Source organism: Solanum lycopersicum, chromosome 1 (assembly GCF_036512215.1).
Source record: "Solanum lycopersicum chromosome 1, SLM_r2.1".
Taxonomy (NCBI): Eukaryota; Viridiplantae; Streptophyta; class Magnoliopsida; order Solanales; family Solanaceae; genus Solanum; species Solanum lycopersicum.
In genome coordinates, this window is record NC_090800.1 from 86377980 (window position 1) to 86400259 (window position 22280).

At 30.7% G+C, this 22280-nt stretch overlaps 3 protein-coding genes across 5 annotated transcripts; 1 reads left to right on the forward strand and 2 right to left on the reverse strand.

Annotated features, from left to right (window-relative positions):
* Positions 1-3830: 3830 nt before the first annotated feature.
* On the forward strand, positions 3831-5072 carry CHLN (nicotianamine synthase-like). Its single transcript, NM_001309378.1, has one exon. The coding sequence runs from the start codon at positions 3926-3928 to the stop codon at positions 4877-4879; it is 954 nt and encodes a 317-aa protein (NP_001296307.1). The 5' UTR covers positions 3831-3925; the 3' UTR covers positions 4880-5072.
* A 1701-nt stretch (positions 5073-6773) lies between these two features.
* Positions 6774-11698, reverse strand: LOC101248051 (uncharacterized). 3 transcript variants are annotated; one of them, XM_010315227.4, is made up of 4 exons: positions 11532-11665; positions 11256-11305; positions 9156-10435; positions 6774-7204 (listed from the first exon to the last, which is right to left on the reverse strand). In XM_010315227.4, exons 3-4 carry the CDS (start codon positions 10334-10336, stop codon positions 7093-7095), a joined length of 1293 nt encoding a protein of 430 aa, XP_010313529.1. In that variant the 5' UTR covers positions 10337-10435; positions 11256-11305; positions 11532-11665; the 3' UTR covers positions 6774-7092. The 3 variants fall into 3 exon arrangements, with proteins under 3 accessions (XP_010313529.1, XP_069144913.1, XP_004230305.1); XM_069288812.1 differs by having other exon boundaries at positions 9156-10704; XM_004230257.5 differs by lacking the exon at positions 11256-11305 and having other exon boundaries at positions 11532-11698.
* A 5266-nt stretch (positions 11699-16964) lies between these two features.
* KN4 (knotted homeodomain protein 4) lies at positions 16965-21330 on the reverse strand. The gene is made up of 5 exons (NM_001279346.2): positions 21029-21330; positions 20820-20939; positions 20586-20739; positions 17810-18060; positions 16965-17315 (listed from the first exon to the last, which is right to left on the reverse strand). Exons 1-5 carry the CDS (start codon positions 21320-21322, stop codon positions 17127-17129), a joined length of 1008 nt encoding a protein of 335 aa, NP_001266275.1. The 5' UTR covers positions 21323-21330; the 3' UTR covers positions 16965-17126.
* Positions 21331-22280: the final 950 nt, after the last annotated feature.

The following is a 22280-nucleotide window of genomic DNA, read 5'->3' on the forward strand; positions in this document are numbered from 1 at the left end:
CGTAACAATCTATCCTTTTGTTTTTATCTTCTTTGGTATTTTTGGATTGTTACTATTTCTTGTGCAATGAAATGACACATTATTAATCAATGATAGGATAAGATGCGTTAGTTTTTTTATAACAATATTTTTTAAGGTCATATTCATAAGATATATATTAATTAAATTTGTTAATAATATCTATTTCAGCTTCTTTCTTACGGTATTCTTATTCCATTTTCTTACCTACATAATTTAATTAATTACTTGTCAACTTAAAAGTTATTCTGTCACTAGATAGGTTGCGTTAGCGAAAATTATACTAAATTTTACCAAAATTAAGGTATTGACTTATATACGTTGAAATTAGTATAAATGAATATTTACACAATTGGAAATATATATATAACTTGACCGTGCTTGTTTTCTTCTTTTTCAAATTACTAATTCTACTAATGTAATAATTAGTACTACTAACAAAACTCACAAAGTATAAATTAAATAGAAAGATGCTTACTATTTGAACAACTCTCACTCGTATAAAGTCGACCATTAAATAAAAATACAAAAATATTTTCCTTGTCAACACATCAATCCCAATTTTTAAACTAGTAGATGTGTTAAATACTTAAAAAGGATAACGAAAGCCTAATCCGTACAAGACATCATTTGACCAAATATATAATGTGAGAGATTTTTCAACAACAATAATAATATGGAGAGGATTTTTTTTTTATTTTTAGAAGAGTTCTCGTTTGTTTCTCATATTAGACATTTTCTTTTCTCTTCGTTTTTACACTGTTCAAGAAACAGATTGAAAAATAAACAATAAGAAGTTACGAATAATTATACAAGTAAAATATGAGAAGGATAATATATAACACACACCTTATTACTCGATTAGAGTAAATTTTTTTTTTACTGTGAGTGAATTTTGTATGATAGGAGATGTTGTCATAATGACTCTAGAAATGGCATAGTGGTGGTAATTTCATATGGCACTAAGAAGGGCTAATGCTGTTCGTCACATGGAGTGATACATTAAAATAATATTATTTATAAACTTTTCACTAAAGTATTATCATATTAATGTCGAAAAAACACTACCTATCTGCTATGTCCTACTCTTCTTCTTTCCTTTTTTGGGAACGGAATTCTTATAGGAGCGATAAATTGGGTCAAAATCTAATTTAACATCGTATCAAAGTCAGGCTCAATATGTATTTTCAAAAATTAAAGAATTGCAAAAGGTGAAATTTTTATCATGCAATCCATGAATATACACACATTAAATAATAGAACTCCGAATGAAGAATATGTACAAATTTAAGTATGAACGACATTTATATCAAATCGAACAGTGAAATTTTAAATAAAAAAATATATACCAATCGAGTATGAAAAGAGGAGGGGGTTATAATAAATGAAGTACTCCTTATAAGTTACACTATAAGACTTGAGCAATCTTTTTGTTGGTTGTTTTCATTTATAATATAAAGAATTGAAAGTGAATGCACACATTTTTTAAAATTTTAGAAATAAACATTTTATATATTACACTAAAAAATTAACACGTACACATAAATAATTAAAATATATAATAAAAGTTACTGATAGTTTTTTTAAAAAATAAGAAAAAAGGGTTATAAGATTTAAAAGAAATATGAAAGTGACTTGGTAATAAATACTTAGAAGAAAAATTCAAACTAAATAATAAAAAGATGTGTTGCTAAAAATTTAGTAACGTAATATATTGTTGATTGTGGCATATGTGGAAAATCGCTGAGATACGCATACTGGACCCAAATGCTTGCACGCAAGGTTAAAACAAAAGTAAATAAATAATTTTTTGTATAAAAAAAATAGTTACTAGAAAATTGACATTTTCTATAGGTCGTACATTATTTTTTCATATATAATTCCCCAGAACAGTGTGAAATCAAAATATGCCATATAGGAAGTCCATTCAATATTATCCAAAATGGTTTTGAAAATTGACTTCACATGCCAGAGGAACAAGGTCTACGCATACATCAGACTCATCATATTGCATTTACAAGACTCATCGTATTGATAATCCTAAATATTAGTTATTTCAATAAATTGTTTGTTTCAAAATACTTGACGTTTTATAAATTTAAAAAAAATATCAGTTGTTAGTAGTTCCTTTTTTTTTTTGTTCTATATAAAAAAAAATGCAATTTTGCTCGCTCAAATATTGATAAATGCTCATTTAATTTTATATAATATCTATCACATCAATCAATTTCTTGGAATATCTGTCACTTCTAACCAACAACTAACAGCAAGTAACAAATAACTCTTCGATCATCCCATCGTTTAGGTGTTCCCCTTAGAAAAACCAATTTGGAAGAGAGAGGATTAAAGAAAAGGGAATTATTTTTATTTTTTTTTAAAAAAAAAAACAGCTTAAAATTAAAGCATTTAAATTTGATCATGCAGTGGTGTGGAGTGTGGACAATCTAAATGGGAAAGCATAAGAAATTTAAGATTCTGATGTTACAATCAATGTTTTTTGCCCTATTTTCACTAATTTAATTAGGTGTTGTGTTAATACTAGATTCTTATGCATTATCCATGCCATTTCCCCAATATCCCTAGGTTTCTTCCTAATTATTATTTCATTAATTAATTCATTGCTCCACCTTGTTATTCATGCCGTTTTAATACGAGTAACCAAATGAGGAAACAAAAAAAAAAATCCAAGTCAGGTATAGTTGGACCAGATACTCTAATTATTAAATCTTTATATCGAGTATTTATATCATATTAACTTTTAAATTTTTGTCAATCGTTTTCGATTTAAGAGAAGGAGTAATAATAATAAATATAGATATGCCTAGGCATTGGGATTGTAAGTTTGAGCATTTGTCCCAAGTCCCAAGAAAACTACTCACATTGTGGTCCAACAAAGTAAACATTAGGGTTTTCGTACAAATGCAAAACTAGAATAGAAACACAAAGTACACAATAAAACTCCAAACAAGTAGTACTACCGAACAAGTACGATTCATATTAGTTGTTCACGTTATTATAAATTATTATTAATTCAATTTTTAAAAGAGCAAATCAATAAAATTGATCTGATTATCTATCATTTTTTAAGGGTATATGTAGAAAAAATTGAACAACTAATATTAGTAATTTAAAATGAGATTCATGCTTTAAATTTCTGATCTTGTTGATTAATCAACCTGCTATATTTTTTAATGTGTAATTAGTAGCTAATTGCAGTACTTAACTGTTTGACATTCCTAATTAGAACTATAGTATGTGTCTAGTCATTGTTAATCTAATCTTTCCGCTATTTATATGATATAGTTTAACTTAAAATAAAGTTTAAGAAACTATAATGAAAAACTTTTAAAATTTATGATCCAAAACACGCCTTAATCATTTATATGGTTACAAATAATTTCACTAAGAGTAAAATTTAAATATAAATTTAAATTATTTCCAATTATAGAAAAAAAATATTCTTTTCTGACAAGCAAAAAAAAAATATGTCATATAAAATTGAGATAGAAATGTAAGTTGAAAAAATTACACCGTAAAGACATAAATTAGGCTAGTAAAAATAAAACAAATTACTTACTTGCTAAACATATCATAATTATTTACACCACTAATCTACACTATCAATTTGTTAGAAGAAATCACCACAAAATTTATTCTACGTACAGCATTTCATTATATTCTTTTAAAATAAATTAATAATCCAAAAATCTCAAATAATGAATGATGCAACCAATCACCCCACCCCCTCCCCTACCCCGTTGCCCCCTCAAAAAATCCCTCGATAAATAGCGACCTGTGGAGTCTTCATAAGCATCAGATTATTTTGTGCTCCAAACTTGAAAGAAAGAAAAAAGTTGCAATTTTTTACAATTCCAAGAAAAGAAAACAATTTGGTCATAGTGTCGACATGGTGTGCCCAAATAGCAATCCAGTAGTAGAAAAAGTATGTGAATTATATGAACAAATTTCAAGATTGGAGAACCTTAGCCCTTCCAAAGATGTCAACGTATTGTTCACAGATCTTGTCCACACGTGCATGCCTCCTAATCCCATTGATGTCTCTAAGCTCTGTCAAAAAATTCAAGAAATTAGGTCTCATCTCATCAAACTTTGTGGTCAAGCTGAGGGACTTTTAGAGTCACACTTTTCTAAAATTCTTTCCTCCTATGAAAACCCCCTTCAACATCTTCACATTTTCCCATATTTTGACAATTACATCAAACTCAGCTTACTTGAGTACAACATCCTTACTAAAAACACAACAAATATCCCTAAAAAAATTGCATTTATTGGATCAGGCCCACTACCACTTACCTCACTTGTTTTAGCTACCAAACATCTTAAAACCACTTGTTTTCACAACTATGACATTGATGTGGATGCTAATTTCATGGCGTCCGCCCTTGTGGCGGCCGATCCAGACATGTCCAGCCGTATGACTTTTCATACGGCTGACGTCATGGATGTAACGTGTGCCTTGAAAGACTACGATGTAGTCTTTCTGGCCGCGTTAGTTGGTATGGACAAAGAGGATAAAGTTAAGGTGGTTGATCATCTAGCTAAATACATGTCTCCAGGGGCTACCCTGATGCTTAGAAGTGCACATGGTGCACGTGCTTTTCTATACCCTGTCCTAGATCCTCGGGATCTACGAGGATTTGAGGTACTATCGGTGTACCATCCTACAGATGAAGTGATCAATTCTGTAATAATTGCAAGAAAATTGCCAGTTCCTAGTGTTCCACTACTTGATGGATTGGGTGCCTATGTGTTACCTAGCAAATGTGCTTGTGCTGAGATTCATGCTTTCAATCCACTCAATAAGATGAATCTGGTTGAAGAATTTGCTCTGGAGGAGTGAGTGAGATTTATGTCTTGTGTTATGTTTCAATAATAATATTACTGGAGCACTTCCATTTTTATTGTAATTTTGTATCCCTAACTGTTTTATCAGTGTGTCCTATTTGTGTGTCTCAAACTACAAGAAAAAAGAAAAAGGCATGAGGCCTTTTGTTAATCTTACAAATTTTATCTAATATATATTATGAATACAACCATATTTGAAACGTTTTTGTGCATGTTGATTTTCCTTCAATTTTCCAATTTTGTTCAATATATTTCATTTTCTCTTGTTTATCTTAATATATTACATTGGAAGATTTGAAAGAGGTGAAGGAATCGAGGAAGGAGATAAGGAATTTTGAATCATACGTCCTGCGCTATGTTGGGAGATTCAAATCAATTGATATCACTAGACTGTAAACTTTGACGGTATAGTTTTTTTATTTAAGTTGTTACACTTTTCAATTGCCGTTATAATTTATAAAGATTTTTTGGTTGTAACGACTAATGAAAAGAAATTGAAACCTTGCACGATTTTGATTCTGATTTTGAAGATGATGTGAAGGGGGGAATTGATAGAAAAAGGACAATATATATTATTACTTCCATGTACACAAGTTTACAAAAAACATCCAACTGCAACTTCATCAGTGATGTAATCTTTTATCTTTTTCTTATTGCTTCCATTTTGTTCTTCTATTTTTTTTAAAAAAATGTTGCTTCTATTTTTGCGTATTTTTCGGATATATCCTCATGGCTCAAATCACGATAAGAAAAGAAAATATGAGATTAGCTAGAAAATTGACGGTTAAGCGAAGCTAAAAAGCTTATAGCTAATTGAATTTACTTATTTCGTCATTAAATGAAATTTTATATATTATCGTTTTATCCTCTTTGTCGATCCTTTTCTTATTTCACTTCTTTATCTATAAAATGCCCCTCATTGATTCGTAAGGGAATTTTTTTTTTCTCTCCTTATATTGAATCGTCTTCTGTCGAGGGTTCGAAGGAGTAGCCAGCTTGCAAGCCAAAATGAGTTGATTCCCCAAAATCGCTTTCAAAGCATTGACTTATCACAACACAGTATTAATCTATAATGACCTTTTTAACCATTTAGTTTCCGTCCAATAACAATATTATACTATTTTTCTAAATTGTACAAAAGAATCTGATCACTTAAGTTGAGTGGAAGAGAAAGGCGAAGGGGCCATTTGAGGATAAAACCAAAATATTTTCTTTAAATAAAGATGGTCAATAATAAGAAGACTACAATATATCTTTCAACTATACAACTTCAGTCAATTCAAACAGTGCATCATGCTGCAATCTGTTGATTTTTCAGTTTGTCTACAGGTGATGATAAAATTGATGTAATTTTGTCTATATATATGCCTTCACATCTATAAAAAGATAGTGTACTTAAATGGTCCATATTTCAAGCCAAAAAATGTCTTATCGTTTATCAATCAGACATCAGCATATCCAAAAATATTTTTATGTCATCTTGGTTTTGTATGCATATAATGTATTCACAGGAACATAACCTTTCAGAAACTAGAATATCACATAAACTTCACATTCTCTCCGAAATTATATACACAAAAGAACAGTTAATATGAAACTGGACTACAATTATCGGTTCCTGTGATCCTATGTAAGCTCACTAAATAAATTCATCTAGTCAAGTGATACATTAGAAAAATTAACTTAGTTGAATCCACCCCCACCTTCATACCAGACCTGCCTACAAACAAAATTTCCAACACTCCACACAATCTATATGGATCATGTTGGTAATTCTATCTATGCATATAAGTTTATGACAAAAGGTGCAAGCTAAGAAACAAGGAGTCCCTTAAGTAAAAGAACCCCATTGCCCAAGATAGCAAGAAATGAACACTATGCATCACGAATTGATGGTACACAAGTTCAACTCATGATTTTAGTTGAGCATAGAAATACAGAGAACAAATTCTGTTCATGTTTTTAGTATAGAATATCTCAATAATTAAGAAGTGAAATACAATCTATGCCCTAATGCATGAATGATTCAATTAAGGAGACAATTGGATAATTCTGAAACTGACACTAGAATGTGCTTCTCTGCCATTCATATAACTTCATACAAGCGCTACAGATGATATAACAGAAAAACAGAAAGTCAGTACAGTGCTTCAAACAACCTGAAAGCTAAACCATGAGCACAACCAAGAACCAGACTACAATATGGCTTCACCGGGTCTCCCAATCCTTCAATTTCTTACCCTTAGGCTTTGCAATAGGAGCATTAACAGCAGCCATTTTTGTATTGTACTTGGCCCGAAGAGAGTCATTGTATGTCCACCTGCTCCAACGCCAATAGTCAAGTCAGTAAGTGCAAAGGCTGTTAGCAGAAAATAATATAGATAAAGCTGGACACTGAACCAGAAAGCACAAATTATACACCATAAACTAGAATACAGAAGTACATATTGAAAATTTTGAAGCAGCGTATTTCTTCCCTTTCTAGTTTGTCCTCACAAGGAGATTCAACTAAAAATGTACACACGCATCGCCTACTGATGGAATTCAAATAGATTACTCCTTCTGTCAGGAAGCAAGTATAGCTCCGAATGGCTAAGACAGAAGTCAAGGGTGCGATCTCATCACAGCAGCAGTCTTAGTATCACACAAATACTAGCAGGCAAAGTATTCAATGAAAACCAGGGACTTGGACAAATATTAATATACTTCCTCTGGGTACAAGCTAAGCCCCACAGACCAGTTGATGAAGGGACCAGGATGCTAGATATTCTCTTTCTTTAATTGGCCTTACCTGTAATCCCAGATGTTCTAAGCTACTCAGATAGGTTATAGGCTCTAAAAGAAATACTTCACTGAAGTGTATTTTTATTTATTTTTAAGTAAGGTAGATAATTATATTGAGTGAAAAAGTGCTTACGTTTTGGAGAATTCCCTTTCCACAATTGAAATTACTGAACTGGAAGTAAAACATTCTAACTCGTTAATGCAATAAACTTCTATGTTTCTCTAGAATGATCCTAATAAGTACATCTGCCACTATGTATAAATCTTTTTAACGTAATTCACTTTAATGCACAACTAGTCAATAATTATGCAGTGAATTTGATAGTAACAAAGAGAAAGCATGCACCCAATCCCACACCTCCAAAACCAAAACTCGTTTCATGGCCCCAAACCCTGTACTCCCAGTCACAATCTTCTTATGCTATACAAGGCTTTTCAATTCTTTTCCTATCCAGCGGGCCCAGTACATTAACCATGACAAAAAATCTCCAACCATCAAAACAGAATGCAAGAATGTTTTTACAGGAGCAGAAAAATGGATGCTCCTGTGCTAGCAGCAACATCACTCAAAAATATGCAATCAAAATTTTCAAAGCCCCAAGTAGCACTCAGGCAAGAAGCATCTCAATAGACAATCTTCATATATACATCCCCAGAAATCCACCAAGCAAAACAAATTTCTCTACAACCACACCATATCCCGCCTTAGGTAATGATACATATACACATCAGACAAACCTCTCTACACCCTGAGATGCACATCGTTCTCTCTTAAGACCTTAGGCCAGGGAAATAATTATTACTTAAAAGTTCCAAGTAAAAGAACCATAGAAAGAGAAGGTCACTAATCAAGCTTGCAGGATTCCATCAGCATATAGACAAGACCCATGGGCTCATCTCAACCCCCTTCCTCTTATCATCACCCAATAAAAAGGAAGGAAAAGAAACAGAGAGACAGAGAGAGGAAGAGAGAGACACAGACAGAGAGCAGCTGTCAATATGATGTGATGCACTGTTCAGGATACAAATCGCCCACTTTATAGAAGGCTATATAAGACTCCAGAGCAAAGTTCGCACATTTAGAACCATTATTCTCCTAATAGTTCTGACGCAGCTGTGAAACATCTGAAGTACGATCAATTATTCAATGATATGTAACTCTAATTTTATCCTTTGCTTTCTGCGCGGTAAATCAAATTTGGAAGACCAAGATTGAGATATCACCAGTTTCAAGAAAATCAGATATGCTGAAGAGATCAAACAGTGACATCCCTTCAACCAAAGGGAAAGACCAGCTAATATAATCACAGCCAGAAAAAGGTAATGTTCACCACTGCGTTGATACCATTAAATCAGATGCTAATGTGAAATAAACAACCGGACGCAACTGAAGGATGCATTATTAAGAATTGCTAATCCGGCATATCTACGTGACAAATTGAATGAACAGAAATGAGCATATAACATAGAAGGTTTAAGGTACTTACGGATTGTTCCAATCAGTTGTGTCCTCATTGACAAGATGTGTCCATTTTGTCCTTCCACTGCGACCAAAGTGTTTGACCTGCATGACTTTGGGTAGTATGGATTTATCCAACTTGTCCTCCCCTGTTGGTGCAGAGAAATCACGGTGGAATATATTATCAGCGCCAGAAGTTCCAGCTACGTCATCAGCATCTGACTGGAAGAAAGCACCCTTGTGGTAATATTTCTGCATAAACTTCCACTTCTGCTTGGGTGGTGGGGCAGGTTTCGGGTTTCTCCTCTCCCACTCCTTCCTCTCTTCTTCCGTCATATTTCTTACTCTCTCTATTTCTTCTCTCTCCTTCTTACTAGCCTCCCTGTCCTCCCTCTCCCTCTTGATCCTGGCAATTTCTCTGGACTTCCAAGCTTCGTATTCTTCAGCCTCATTCACCTCATCATCAGTATCTACATCAGCAATATTAGCTTCCAGCTCCAAATTTTTCTGAATTATTTCCTCCTCTCGTATCTTCTCAACTACTATTTGCTTTGTTTCAAGTTTTCTCTCCTCTAACCTCTTCTTCACTAACTCCTCGAGAGCTCGTTCCTCTGCCTCGCGCTTTTCACGCTCATCTATGGTGTCTCGCTCAGATTTTGGAACAAAAACTGGTTTCACCATGGCTATCCCAGTGGTATCTTCCTCTGATTCAGTCTCATATTCTGATTCCTCTTCCTCCTCTTCTTCTACCTCCTCTTCTTCTTCCTCCGGCAGAGCTTCTTCTTGTTGCCTCTGAAGATTTTTTTCCCTGATTCTCCTCCTCCTTTCATCCAAGGCATCTTCGTCATCCTCCTCAAATTCCATTCTTTCTAGTCTTCTATTTTCCTCTTCAATGGTTGAAACAATCTCTGCTTGCCGGATGCGTCGATGATCTGCTCTGATTTCCTCACGATTATCAACTTTACTCTCTGCCAGTCGACGCAGCCTTGCATCATCTTTCCTTGCAATGTCTGGACCACCCTGGCTGGGAAAGGCTTTCTCAAGTGCTGCTTCCCTGTTCATCCGCATATCCTCATCTTTTTCCGGTTCATCTGCCCATTCAGGAGCTTTACCAGGCCAATATCTTTTCACTTTTGTTTGGCCAATTTTACCCCTGAGCTTTTCCCTAATTGCAATAATTGCATCACTTACGCCAGCTGTTACAGACATTTTTATAATAGAAAGAACCTCCTTGAAGAATATGGTATCTAAACGGAACAGTGGACACTTTATACACTTCTAGCCTCTGAACCCAATGATATGATCTCCCTATTACAAAAGAAAAAGAAGAGAATAAATTAGACGAGATTATATGTGTGTGCATAATATGTTTCTTCAGGCACTGCTACACACAAAACTTCAAGAAGAAATGGCATCACACCCTAATCAAATCTCCTTAACTGATCAAGTAGAGTACTTGGCAGAAATAGTGGGATTTGTAAGTTGTACCAAGCTATAGAGGAGATATCAGCATCTATCAAAAATAAAAGATATCTTCTCTAGAGCCGCAACAAATTCAATCTACACAGCATCAACATCTGTCATTCAACTGTCTTCTTTCAGGCAAAGATGATAACGGAGGGTGAAGGAAAGGAAATCTCAATTTTATACCAGAAGAACTCTCAAAAATATGACAATGGAACTCAGCTCATATAAACAGACTATAGGCAGCTTCTAGGCCTTCTTATTGATTAACAGGTGAATAAGAGGGTAGGGTGCCTCTCATGGGAGAGGTAGTAACGGCCCAGGGGTTACTCCTTAATGAAAATTACACTGCTTATACATCGTTAAACTTATTTTTTATATATATATATATAGCAGAAGTTGAACTTCCTTCGACTTATTCATGTGTTTACCTATTCATATTTTAAACCCCTTAATGCAAATCTTGTCTCCACCTCTACTCTTGTGATGTGTATGCCTCAAACTCTCCAAAACAGAAATTTAGAATTGCAAAGAGTACAAAAATCTCAAGTTAAATAGATTTTGATATGGAAAATAGTTTAGGGTTTAAATTAAAGTCGACTTGCAAATCATGAAAATGAAGACCTTCCTGAGTTGTGAAGACGGTAAAAAAACAATTGCAAACCTTAGTTCTCGCTCTCTTGAATATAAACCCTACTCCTTCCAAAAGGAACCCTAAAACCAATTAGTAGAAAAATACAAATCAATCAACAATTCAAAACACTATTAAATTACAATAAACGAAATTCGTAGAGAAGAATAGCCTACAAAACCTATTTGTTTATGAACATATCAAGACTTCTATGAAATCAAACACTATGCTTCAGCGAATTCAAGCTTGTATAAAATTGCATACATGTTAATGGGGAAAATATTAATCATTAAGCGAATGAAAACTTACCTTAGAGTCGACGGAGATGATTTAATCGCCGGAGATTGGCTTTGGGAATAGACTCGCTCGATAATGGCGGTCGGGGATACACTCCGAATCGAAGTGATGTTGCAGAATTATTTACGCTTTATTTTATACTCCAGGTAAATCCTAATTACCAACTTAACCTCGAAAACAAAATCAAAATTCTAATTTACCCCTTTTTAACATTTTGACCGTACTATTATATTCTTAACTTTTTTTACAAAAAAGAAAAACTACTTGGTAGATTTTCGTTTATATATTTTTATTTTTATATTCTACTTTTTACCTTGAAAAGTATTCTTCATATTATTTTTTATTTTTATATTCTACTTTTTATCTTGAAAAGTATTCTTCATATTATTTTTTAAAATTCAATATTAAATATTAATTAATAAAAATAATATATATATATCATAAAAAAAATTTAATGATTGTGTCATAAAGTCAAACTATATGAACAAAAAAAAAGTAATTGCGAATTTTAACTTTAAAAATATATTTATTGCCTCTTAACCCTCAAGTGACATATTTTTATCATTTCAAACTATCAAATCTTCACACGCAATCTTTCTTGATATATAAAAAGAGAAATATAGACTAGTAAATGAGACACCTCTTTGTTATCTCTATTTTCATTCATCTTTTTCACTTTTTTGATATTAATTCTTATTTAAATTGATTATTGTATTATTAAATTAAATTATTTAATTGGTATGAATAAATATTATTAATGAAGAAATATTCACAACAAAAACTCTTTGCATTCTTTTTATTACTCGTGACTTACCGCTTTGATTTTTAGTTTTAATAATATTTATGACTCTAGTTATTTTTATGTCCATAACCTCCAACTATAATTTGTAAGTTTATGATGTCTTATAGTATTATTCTAGTAAGACTATATAAATTTATATTTAGTTTCATGAAAATTTACATTCGAGATTATTCTTTCTCTTCTTCATCGTATTAATTTGTAATTACCTAACATGTAACAAAAGAAAAAATATATGAAGGTAAGAAATATTTATTCTCAAGTTTTCTTTTCATATCCTATATTTTGCCTATATAAATTTATATTTAATTTCATAAAGATTTACATTTAAGAATATATTTTTCTTTCTTCATAATACTAGTTGTGAATTAACTAACACCTAACAAAAAAAAAATACACGGAAGTAAGAAATATTTTATTCTCAAATCTTTCTTTTAATTTTTATGACTTAGACATGCTTTCTCAATATTTTTATTTATATATGTATTATCATTTTCTAAGCAAGTGTGACAAAAAAAATCTTTGTAATAAGGAATAATTTGTTGTTAGTATGTATTTGTTCTCTTTAATTGTCGATTTTTGGGAGATGTAATGTAGTTTGATTACAATATTTATTTATATTTTAAGAGGTGATTACTATTTATTGTTAGTTCGTGAATTGAAAAAATATTCAACATAAATATTCTATGTAATTTAAATTTCTTTATTTTTTTTTGATACAATTATATTTTAATTGGTACGATATTTTATTTATTCATAATTATGTTTTTTTATTCAACTAGTTATCGAGTTTGACAAATAAAACATGATAGAAGCCATATTTCTGAGATAATATGGTAGCCATATTTCTACTTGCAAAGAAACATGGTAGAAGCATTATTTTTTTTTAAAAAAAGAAAAACATAATTAAAGATTATTTTTACTATTTTTTTTTAATTTTGAGTTATATTAGTAACTTAGCAACTTTTGTTAAGAATTTTTAAAACTTTAATTTGTATAAATAACTCATGTATTGACAATGCTACTCATTTAGTTTTTTACTATTCTACTATATTTTTTTAATTATGATGCAAAGTTAATATAATTATCTCATTTCAACAAAAAGAAATTATCATGATCAGAAGCTTCATTTTTTATATACTTGCAAAAAAAAAGGAATTTAAAAAATAAAACATTTATTATATAATGTCATTTTCTTTGATATGTAACAATTTGTTTTTATCACTATTTATTTTGAATGAAATGTATTTATAATTTATAGTCACAAATTATTATTTTTAATTCATTTTGTTTTTTTACAAATAAAATTAATGCATTTAGAGTCCAACAAAATCCATAAGTTACTTAAGTCTCTTCATCTTTCTTGTAATTTTTTTTTTGGAGTAATTTTCCTAGATAGTCACCCATATTTGGAAAATTATCTAGAAATATTACTTGTGTTTGTTTTATGATTACAATATCAACCAACTTTACTTATTTTCTTCAAATTATACTTGACACAAAAATTACATTATCTCTCTTATTATGATGTCATGTCACATTATTTATTTATTTACTTTTAGAAATATCACTTATGTTTGTTTCAGGACTACAATATCACCCAATTTTAATTATTTTCCTCAAATTATATTTGACTCAAAAAATACATTATCTCTCTCTTATTAGGATGTCATGCCACATTATTTATTTATTTATTATTAAAAAAATATGCTTTAAACCTATTTAAACATTAGGTTGCAATATGTTTTCTTTTTAAGTTATTGTTTTCTATTTATGTTTTTTTTTTTTGAAATGTTTTGTTTTTTAGATATATAAAGATAAAAATTTTAAATGAATGAAAAAAAAGTACCCTATTTCTACAACTAACTACTAATGGACTGTTTAACTATTTTTCAAAATAAGTTTTTTTAAATTTTTTACTGATAATTATTATCTTTTACAACAAGTTTTTCAATTAATTTTTTAAATAATAATTATTTCTCTCCTACTAGGGTGTCATGTCACATTTTTTAATTTACTATTAATATTTTTCTAATTCTTTAAGGAAACGAATGAACTCACATACTTTCTTGAAGAACCGGAGGAGCTCATACTACAGTTCTTAATGTAATTTTTGGGTATAATATGTGAGTTTGTCCATTTTTTTTAAAAAAATCTATTTATATATAATAGGAGAAGTAAAAAGTGTCACATGTCAGCATCACAAATATTCAAGAATTTTAATTTTTCAAAAAAACATTTTAAATATGCTCTAAAAATACAATAAAAAAAACAGGAATTTTAATATAGCTATTTTAAATAAAAAAAGTTCTTTGTTAAAAAGAACTGTAACGGCAAAAAATGGATGATTTTTAAATGCCTCTAATTTCAATTTTAAAGGAAAAAAAATGAAATTGAACAATTTTTTTTTTATAAAAACAGTAATGACTATTACGGGAAAAAAATGAAAGATCTTTAAATGCTTCAAATTTCAATTTTTAAGGTTAAAAAATGAAAAATGAAAATTGAATTATTCTATAGAAAAAAATTGTAATGTCTATTTATATTTATCACACTTTCAGTGATTTTAAAAAATGCTCCAACAAAATGGAATATAAAAATATCTATCTAAATAGGAGAAGAAAAAGTACACCGAAAAAACTATAATTATTATTTAAAAAATTAATGGAAAAGTTATAGTAAAAGATAATAATTATCATTAAAAAAAACTTATTTTAGAAAATAGTTAAAACAATGTTAGTTGCAGAATGGTACTTTTTTCTCATTCATTTTTAAAATTTATCTTTACATATCTAAAGAAACAAAACATTTCCACAAAACATAAATAGAAAATAATATTTTAAAAAGAAGACATATTGCAACATAACGTTTAAATAGGTTTAAATCATATTTTTTAATAATAAATAAATAAATAATGTAACATGGCATCCTATTAGAAGATAGATAATGTCTTTTTTATATCAAGTACAATTTGAGAAAAATAGCGAAAGTTGGGTGATATTGTAATCCTAAAATAAACATAAGTGATATTCCTAACTAATTTTCCAAACATGATGACTATCTAGGAAAATTACTCCTTTTTTTTTCCACCCATCTTTCTTGTAACTTCTACTCTTAAATATTATTCCTAACTTTTGTATGTCTCATTTTTATAATCTTTATAAATATTTAATTAATACTAAAAAATTATAGTAGACAAAATGTCATAATACGATAGAATAAAGAACTTTAATTTCTTTTCTCTTTTGGGAAATTAGAATTGTTTTAGAAAATCTGTACAGTTATAAAAGATAGAGGAAATGAAAGCATAAAAAATATTTTTAAACGTAATATAATATATTGTTATTTTACAATATGATCAATTTTGTTCAATTTACTTTACTACAATAAATGTTTATTCTGCCAAATAAATATGAACACTTTGCACTTACAAAAAAATACAATTTTATTTTATATGTTTAGAAAAAGATGAGACGGTCTATCATATTGAATATGTAGAGAAATATCAAGATTGTCTATATATATATCTTCTTACAAATATTTCTTATAGTTGCACGAAATGCAGTCAATTTCACTAGTATAAAATAGAGCAAACGGGCAATTTCACCTGTAACTACGTGAAATCTAACATTTTTCTCTCAATTAATAGTTGGGTTACTTTAAAAGCAAACAACACGAATCTCGCTAGTTTAGAGCTGCTAATTTAGGGCCTTATTACGTGTCTTTACTTTAATTTTTAAGGTTATCTTCTCTAACATATTTAATTCGCTAGATACATGTATATGAGATACTCAAATATATGTATCTCACATACATGTGATCAAATTAAGTGTAATTAATTTCACGCAAATTGTATCCAAGCGTGATTTACATATGCGTGAGATATTTTGACTCTCGCGCTCGCCCCATATGTATGTATTTCAAATTGTATCTAATATCACAGATACATATATCTAGTAACAAATGATATATGCATGTTAATTCTCTAGCTCGCCTCTCCTATGTATGCAATATGCATCAAAGATACATTATATATGTATCTGAGTTGAAATTTGTTATAAAATTATTTATTAGTAAAATAATATATAATTATTTCAAAATATAGAGTGGATTAATTGAAAGGTATAACAAATTGTGTAATTGGACAATTTTTCCTTGCTCTATCTTATGCCATTCGTGGTACCCATCCAAAAAATGGCGGAATATTGTCATTATTCACTAACAGATAAAGTTCAAAAATGCTTATGAAACACACGTAATTCCAATTAAATAAAACAATTTAAATATTTATATGTTTGAAGTGATATTACGTGAGAGTTGAAAATGCATAAATTGGCTTGAAAAATAGCGAATAAAGGGGGTAGAATATAAGAATATTATAAAATTGTCTGTAGAAAAAATTGTGTGAACACAAACTAAAGTTTAAAATTTATAAAAGTAAGATCAAAAGCAAGTGGATTGAGCATGATCATGTTTCTTTCATTATAGACTAGAATCGACCGATCCAAACAAGAAAAAGTAACAACAATGAAATGAATACTAGGATTATGTTTCTTCTACTCTAATAAAATGACTTATTTATAGGTAATAATATCTCTTGAATAATCACATAAAAGACAAAACTAGTGTGATTCTATAAAACATAATAAAATTTCAAACTCGTTTGTTAGCTCTAAAAATAGGAAGAGAGACGAGAGTATATGATTACCAATTGTTGATTTATAAACTTCAAAACACATACTTTCTGTCACACTATACACTACGTGTTAGCTAGCAGGAGGTTCCATTTTTTTTTTGTTTTGTCATTTTCAAGTGCCAATATTTCCAGTACCTCCAGATCCATCAAAATACATCGATCCAGCACTTACACCTTCCATTAGAGCAAATTTCATGTCTTCCGATGGGCGCCAGTGTCGCTTCCTTTGGTTAATGAACCAGTTGTTTATCTGCTTCTGGTCTAGCCCTGTCATCTCCGATAACCTATTTTTCTCTTCTTCCTGCATTTGTTGTCATTCATATACATGTTACATGAATCATGTCAATACTATAAACTCGTGACCCTGAATTGCACACGCGCGTTGTTAATAAAGAAATTAGAACAGCAAATGTGAAGATTGGGGGCAATAACAAATTGAGTTTGTTCTCTTTACACAGACAATGTTGAAAGCTCAGATAACTATAGAGCGCAGTTACCTGCTGCAACATGTTAAAATACATTGATCGTTTAAACTTTTTTTGCAATGTCCGTGTATGTAAGTTAGATCTATAATCATATTAACGCGTAAAAGTAACTGGCAATGCCAGTAGATAGGCAATGCCAGTAGATATATTGGCCTATATATATAGTGCATATGTTTGAACTTTTAAGACCAGTTAAAATAGGAGTTGGATCAGCCAGATCTCCTTATTAGAGTTCTACGAGCAATCTAGGTAAGCATAGTTTAGAGACATTCTTAAATGAATGGCTCCGAGAAGAATTACTAGAAATTACCGTGGGATAAGGCCATCGATAGTGATTCTTCCACCAGTCCAGCAATACAATTCTTGCTTCCTTAGGTAATTTGCCTTTCTTCCTCTTCTTCAGAAATTCCTTTCTCAAACTGCTAAGATAGCCACTATATTTGCGCATCAGCATTTCTTTTAGCTCATTATCGCCTTCACAGTTAGCAGGAGATTCTTGACTATCCGCTGCTTCCATCTCCTCACAGCCTAGATCCTCGTCTGAGGAACCACCTGCTTCATCTGTTATGGACATCTAAAATAAATCAAAAAGGGCTCGTATGCTTACATCACCTAGCACAAGCACATCTTGCATTCATCATCAAAGACTCTTCGTATGATATGTTTCAAAACAAACAATGGAATAATTTAAATCCCCGAGCAATAGTAGAAGACATAAAATCTTTCGACCAATTAGTGATATGAGAATTAATATAAACAAATTTGATTTCAATGGTTGCACTAAATGACTAAATCAATCAAGTGACAATGATTTGAGCCTTTTTTTAACATCATATCTCAAGTAATTATGAAACCTTTGACAGCTGCATAACACTGTTTAAGATATCGTACAAGGATCTAGCTAGTGCAAAAAAATATACATTCAAACTTTCCGGTACATGGTAACATGGAGATGTTACCTATCTGGAGAGAAGAAACCATAAAGAAGCAACAGAATCTAATACTTGCATCATCACAATTCACAAGAAATTCTGTAAAAAAAAAATCATCCAATTTCAAATGGATTTGATTTTAAAACTGCACACAGTTCTAATAACTAAAGTTCCGGCTTTGTAGTTACCTGATCCCACCGATTAATAATTTAGACAAAGAAAATATCTAGTACTCTTTTCATGAGATGGTAAACAAAGTGTGGAATACTAGCTCAGATATATAGGCCCGAGCCCCAAGCAATGATAAAGAAGACATCCTATCCTAGTTTACATTAAACATCAAGTTTGATGAATTCTTGAACCATGAAAAGGGGCATGTAATATCATAACTTGTACGAAGTAGAGATTTTGAAAGTTTACAAACAGAATAAGTTTGCAATAAGTTGGAAGTTTATTCTCATCGAACTACATATGCATGATGACCTTATATATTTAAGTAGTAAACCTCGGTTGCTCTTAGTATTCCGATGTATCTTGGTGTAATCCTTAATTAATTCAAAGTCTGGTAGCACATAGTCAAGAAAAAGTTGAAATTTTGTAGGAAATATCCATTCATGACACTCTCCCAAAGTTATCCTCTCCTAAGAAAAATTAATGCAAATTACATTGGCCTTCACCTGGAAATACCACTAGTTCCCAAAGATATAGAAATTTGTAAGCATAATTACATGACAATGTAAGGGAATAAGGACAAAATTTGTGACATGACACAAAAATAGGCACAGAAAAGGTCTGAAAAATGACATGACTATACATTATACAAGCAACAGACTTAGAAATTTAACTTGAAAATTTCAAGGCCCTAACCATGTCTAAAAGCCTTGGTTCTTCCTGTATCTAACAAACAAATAAATTAGAGACACATACCTAATTATAAACACATTCCATATTTAAGCTAGCAAGTATATCACATGTTCATGCGCAGGCGTGCTTGTCAGCATCGTAACATCGAAATAAAGTGATTAACGCTTCACAGTTTTTGAAACTAGTACACCATTCACTAAATTGGATGTGCAAAGCATCTATACATTTTAAGCCTGATCATAACGGATATATTTTCAATATCATCACCAACGAAGAACACTAATCATCTATAACTTTCAAGTTCCATGACCAAAACCACATTTTTCAAGTGGGGGGTTATATCATATGTAAACCATTTATGTGGGTTTTCATTAAATCAAAGTTACCTTCTTTGATGGAAAACTCGAACCAAACAAGCAAGTAGGTTTTTTAGCATTACTGTTTAAGGCAAATTTCCGAAAGACAAAAAGAAGAAGAACAAAAGCCCCTAACTTTAATTAGGGAAAAATTCATTTGTATTGAAATGTGTAACCATATCATCGATCGCTAGAGAGATATCACATTTTTCTATACTTAATTATTCTCATATATATAAGCGGAGCCATTGTACATTATATGGTTCACGGAACCCATATAACTTTAACTTGAACTTCGTATTCATATTAAGAAACTCACTTACATCTAATTGCACCCAATAATTGTTAGAAGTATATATTAACTCGAAAAGTATTATAAAAATCCATAAACTTCAATCCAACAATTTGTTTCTCTAATTAATTTTCACATTTTCTCATCTATAAACACTCTTTGTTTACTCAGAGACATAGATGTTGAAATTGATGAAGTCATGTTATGACATGCATTTCATAAGTCCCAAAAACTTTAGAAAAAACTTGATAATATCTTATCAGATTTCATGATCAAACAGAACTCGCAAAATCTACGAACAAACGCTAGCTAAAGCATATGAAAGGGAAGTACACAGTCTAAAGCAAGTAAATAAAGCAAAAGTATAGATGTTGTTGAAGCATTGAAAAGATAATAAATAAAGAAATTACTATAGTAAGTCTGACAGTAACAGTAGTTCCATGGATGCAGCTTCTGAAAAGCCTCAATTTCCAAAGCTTCACCTACTACTACTACTACTAACATCGATCTGCTAACCCTAACACAGAACAGAAAAGGCCAGCAAAAGTATAGGGGGGTGTTTCGAATCAAAAATTGAACGGAATAGTATTTCTGACTAGTACTAGTACAAAACACTAGTTAATTAATTAATCAAAGAGTTACCAGATATATAATTGTTGAAACTTGTGGAAGTGATTAAATTATCTTTGCATAGGGAACTGAGCTGTGACTCTATGTTACTCAAGAAACTTGTAGCTTCATCAAACGGTTTTGAAAACTCCTCTTTGTATTTCACTAGTACCGCACAATATGATTCCTTCAACACAAAAACCCTCTTTTAGAAAAAATCATGATATATGTGTGGGTTTAGTTTTTTTTTGTTTGTTTGTTTATTACCATAAACTCATCAAGTTCTGGATCAGCTCCAATTTCACTACTGTGACGTGAGCTGGATATTAAGTTGTTCTCTTTGCTAATTTCATCGAGAATTGATGTCATTTCTTGCGGTGCTCCAACCTTCATTAAAATTTACCCAAATTGAATATATAGAAAACAAACAAAAAAAATGAATGGATATTAAATTAAACATGAAAAAGTGAATTTACCTTACGACATTGAAGGTAAGCAGAAAGTAAGTTGGGATAAAGAGGATGATTAGCAATCTGAGCTTTAATAAGATCTGACATATTGGTGGTGGATTTAGTATTATTTTGATGATGATTATGATCAGCAGCAACCGCTGCTTCTAATTGACAATAATGATGATGAACAGCAGCAAAACTAGTAGTAGTGTTATTAATAATTGTCGGCCCGGCCTCAGCCTCAACCTCAACCTCTTGTTGTCGTCTACTGTGTGAACAAACAATAGCAGAATGAAGTTTGCTCAATTCATCCATCATCAAAACAGTATGTGAACAATTAAAAATCTCTAGTTGTTATCTCAGCGGTATATATATATATATATATATATGGAATACGTTTCTTTAAACCCAAATAAAAATATATATATAGATCGACACCTGGAAAAAGGCCCTAGCTAGACAGCTACTTTAATTATATTTTTACTTTTAAAATTTAAAAAGGTGATAAAGACCAGACCAGACTCTTCTATGTTACTAGTAATTAGTTGGGGGAAGGAAAAGAAAGGAAAGAGGAGGAACAAAGCATTGGGGTTTGAAGGATTCAATGAGGTATGCGGGGGTTGGATTTATATGTTGTTTTTTCATAGAACATATATATAAACTTGATTTTTATTTTTATTTTTGTAAAAAAAGAATCTACGATATGTAGTAATATTGTATCAAAATTATCGAGTGATTAATGATGGTGATAGTTAATTTCTAATGGTTATCGGCGTTGCTTAAAGCTGTCATTTTGTGGTGATAGTTAATACATTATTTTTTTCGTTTAATAAAGAATGACCAAGATTAATTTGAAATAGAGTTTAAAAAATAAGTAAGACTTTTAATGTCGTGGTTTTTAATTAAGATTATACCAAATGTATTAAAATGCCACTTAATTTTATGCTTTGAAAAGTTGAAGTTAAAGTATTATTAAAACGGAGTCATTCTTTTTTTAAAAAAAATAAACTCAAAAGGAAACTATGTCACTCTTTTTAAAACTTAGGAAATACTCATTTGTTTAAAAAAAATGACTCTATTTTTTTTAGTCTGTTTAAAAAAGAATGATTTTTTCCCTTTTTTGACAACACTTTAACTTACTTTCCATGCGGCATGTTTAAAACCACAAAATTAAAGGGTATTTTGGTACATTTGACATAACTTTAATTTAGAATCACAGGGCGGACCCACATGTTGTCCGCCGGGTGCTCGAGTACCCATTATCTTCGTTACGAAA

Bases quoted from the DNA above. Each gene is read 5' to 3' on its own strand.
- KN4 (NM_001279346.2), bottom strand. From the start codon at position 21,322: ATGATGGATGAATTGAGCAAACTTCATTCTGCTATTGTTTGTTCACAC. The intron at 18,061-20,585 runs GTAACTCTTTGA...TGTCCATAACAG, and splicing joins TTTCAACAATTATATATCTG to ATGAAGCAGGTGGTTCCTCA. The intron at 17,316-17,809 runs GTAATTTCTAGT...CAACAAATGCAG, and splicing joins ATCGATGGCCTTATCCCACG to GAAGAAGAGAAAAATAGGTT.
- CHLN (NM_001309378.1), top strand. From the start codon at position 3,926: ATGGTGTGCCCAAATAGCAATCCAGTAGTAGAAAAAGTATGTGAATTA.
- LOC101248051 (XM_004230257.5), bottom strand. From the start codon at position 10,336: ATGTCTGTAACAGCTGGCGTAAGTGATGCAATTATTGCAATTAGGGAA. The intron at 7,205-9,155 runs GTAAGTACCTTA...GCGTTGGAGCAG, and splicing joins ACAACTGATTGGAACAATCC to GTGGACATACAATGACTCTC.